Genomic DNA, 2,943 nt, shown 5'->3' on the forward strand with positions numbered 1-2,943 from the left:
GTTCCAGACACTCGTGGCAGCTGGACAGATGCAGGTGATGTCCGTCCATGTGGCGGTGTTCGGCCATCTCCTCCTGCAGGTCACGTGAGGGTCTGCGTTCTGCGTTGCAACTCTGTGTGTCCGAGTCCCGCCGGACGGACAGACGTGAGCTGCTCTTTCTCGGGAGAGTAGAATATAAAATGTCTCGTGCTTTTCTCTCTGACAGAGACTCGTGGGATAAAACGACCGCCGACGGCTCACTGAGATGTTTCCACTCGAGTTTTTTGCTGCGGTCTGATCGCTGTCGTTCCAACAATTCTTTAAGAGCCGATTCTCTGAGTGACACAGCTGGGAAAAATAAACAAACACTTGAATCAGCATGAATATCAACCGGTGTGATGTTGTCATCTACAGTGATGAAAAGCATTTCGTTTCAACTAACAAACTATTTTTTCAGGTTTGAGCCCATTTTCCATCTGAAGACGATCTTCCAAAAGTGCCACTCCGAGTCGGCTGAAGTTTTCCACACTGGCTTCAGCTACGGCTCTATACGGCTGCCCGGGACTGAACGCCAACGGAAGACAATAATCAGACCACTTCAGCACCTGAACCACACACACGAACACAATGACAGATACAGCGATGCAAATAAGAATTAACACCGTATTAAACTTTGTCATGATTTCTTTATTAACAGCTGTTTAATGATGATATACACTCTTAAACAGTTTTATCAGGCAGTTTAGGAAGGTCAATGGCCACGTTTACATGCACCCGCAGCGATTAAACCGTTTCTCGTGTAAACAGAAAACTGTGATTATTTTATTGTGATTATGCTTATAATCAGAGTAATGATGAGAGTCATTTTTAACTACGTTTGATTCACTATAAAGAATCGGTTCATAGGAGTCATTTGTTTGTGAACCAGAATGTATGTGCTGGATGTAGTTGTGTTCCTCCCACAAGGACAAACTCATTTGAAAGACGTGTATCCTTGCCATTATTTTGCGGTATATGGTCTTTTTATCTGACCAACATTCAATTCGGTCTGTAAACGGACATTCACAACTTGGGAAAATATGTTTTGTTCTGCCGTGGGGCTGTAGATTATGCAGCGGGGAGCACCACTGCAAGAAGCAGCCGATTCAAGTGAAGCCGAGAAGTTAGTGCAGCTTCTTCTGTTTCGTGATGTTTTTGAATCTGTGCTCGAGCGTAACATCATCCGTCGGCAGCACTGACGCAGGCACACTTTGGTCAGAGAGGAAGAAATGTGATTAAAATAGGAGTACTTCACATATCTTACTGCGATTACCATTAATCAGATTATTAGCATAATCACAGTATTTTGTTTACATGAGCTATGTTATAATGATTACAATTGCATTATAATCACATTATGAGGGTGCATGTAAACGTGGCCATTGAAACAGCCCTGTTGACACTGTAACTGAAATATTCCCAAATGAATCCATATCAGCTTGTGAATTGGGAAATCGGTGCTGAACCCCGTCCTGTTAAAGACATTGACATGAGGCGAGTACAGAAACACATTCAACGGTCAACACTTGATAAACATTAAATATCTCTTCCTCTGGTTTGTAAAGACATTGTGAGTAGATTGAATCATACTTTATCAGTTCTGTGAGGAGAGCGTCCAGATCTTTGCTCTGATGTGGCCTCTATGATGAAGGCGATGTTTTCTGGCTGTGGAGTACAAACCAGCGAAGAGTCCAAACACAGTGTCCATTTACTGAGGTCATCATCACACACCTGCCAATGACACAGAGAGAGTTACACACATGCAGCAGTTTGATATTATTACAGCCTGCAGTGTTTGTGTCCCCAGCTGTTGACAGATGAAGCACATGATGATGTGTCACCTGCGGCTCAGTGATGTAAAGGACTTTATTGCCCCTCTTCAGGAACGGTGTGTTTGATGTCTGCAGTCGCTCCGGCTTCAGAGAACAGAAAGTGAAGCTGCTCTGGCCGCCGCTCAGTCTATATAACACGCTGCGGATCACACCGCTGTAACATCTCTGGAATCGCACCCACAGATACATGTAACACAGAGTTATGAGCATCTTTCATTGCCGCGAGTCTCCGGCATCACACAGCTGCTGCCATGTTTAACTTCCTGATCCTGAGCTGCGGACTCTTCCTCCTCCTCCTCCTCCTCCTCCTCCTTCTTCTGGAGTTTAAATGGCGGGTGGCATGCAGCAAAAGGTGCATTACCTCCACCAACTGGTAAAGAGTGTGGTTCGGAATCAACTTCTTACACAATTCAATTATATTCTCTTCCTTAATTCTGTCGCTTTCAAAAAGTTTATTAAAATGAAAAACAATCTTCCCATTAATTCCTTCTCAAAATGCTCGTCAACTCAAAGCTCATCTTACTTTCTTAAGTTCAGACATTAATGTCTGTCTTTCATTACTATATTTGGGACAGTCATTACATGCTCTATTGTTTCTTCCTGATTGCATAATTCACACCTCCCTGTATCATGTTTCCCTATTCTGTGTGATGTATGTCCAAACCTAAGTCTAGAGATTATGGTTTCTTCTATTTCTTCTCCGCCTCTTCCGGTTCCTTCACTGCCATATTACGAACAGGGCGGGGCTTTGATGGATCTAAACTGGTTCTAAGTAATTAGGGTTAGGGTTAGGGTTAATTCACTTATTTTAACTGTGCACCATTGTTTTATTATATTTTTAATTCAAATAATAGTTTCTCAGTGTCATGTGTAAATTATTGTCCTAACTGCTACTAAAGCATCATATAGACGGTGTAGTCACTTGGTACATATTACTTTTCTCAGCGCTGGTTTGGATGGACCAAACAGTGGTTCTGTTACATTCCTCCTGACCGACAGAGACGGTGTTACAGTAATGGATGAAGGCAGCGCCAGCCAGATTGGTCAAAATAAAAGTATACCAACGAAGTCACATAGTGACTTAAACTGAGCT

The 2,943-nt window shown here is 42.8% G+C and overlaps 1 protein-coding gene across 1 annotated transcript in view; it reads right to left on the bottom strand.

Moving 5' to 3' along the window:
- LOC127432710 (biotin--protein ligase-like) overlaps window positions 1-2,574 on the bottom strand; it is a 28,831-nt gene extending 26,257 nt beyond the window's left edge. Inside the window, exons 1-4 of the mRNA XM_051684070.1 lie at window positions 1,860-2,574; window positions 1,609-1,749; window positions 422-584; window positions 1-327 (exon numbers count right to left, since the gene is read on the bottom strand). The exon at window positions 1-327 is cut by the window's left edge and continues 656 nt beyond it. Coding sequence (XP_051540030.1) covers window positions 1-327; window positions 422-584; window positions 1,609-1,749; window positions 1,860-2,060 — 832 coding nt within the window. The 5' untranslated portion in view covers window positions 2,061-2,574. The remainder of the gene's footprint in view (window positions 328-421; window positions 585-1,608; window positions 1,750-1,859) is intronic.
- Between the last annotated feature and the right edge of the window lie 369 nt (window positions 2,575-2,943).

The sequence above is a fragment of the Myxocyprinus asiaticus genome, chromosome 42 (genome assembly GCF_019703515.2).
Source record: "Myxocyprinus asiaticus isolate MX2 ecotype Aquarium Trade chromosome 42, UBuf_Myxa_2, whole genome shotgun sequence".
NCBI lineage: Eukaryota > Metazoa > Chordata > Actinopteri > Cypriniformes > Catostomidae > Myxocyprinus > Myxocyprinus asiaticus.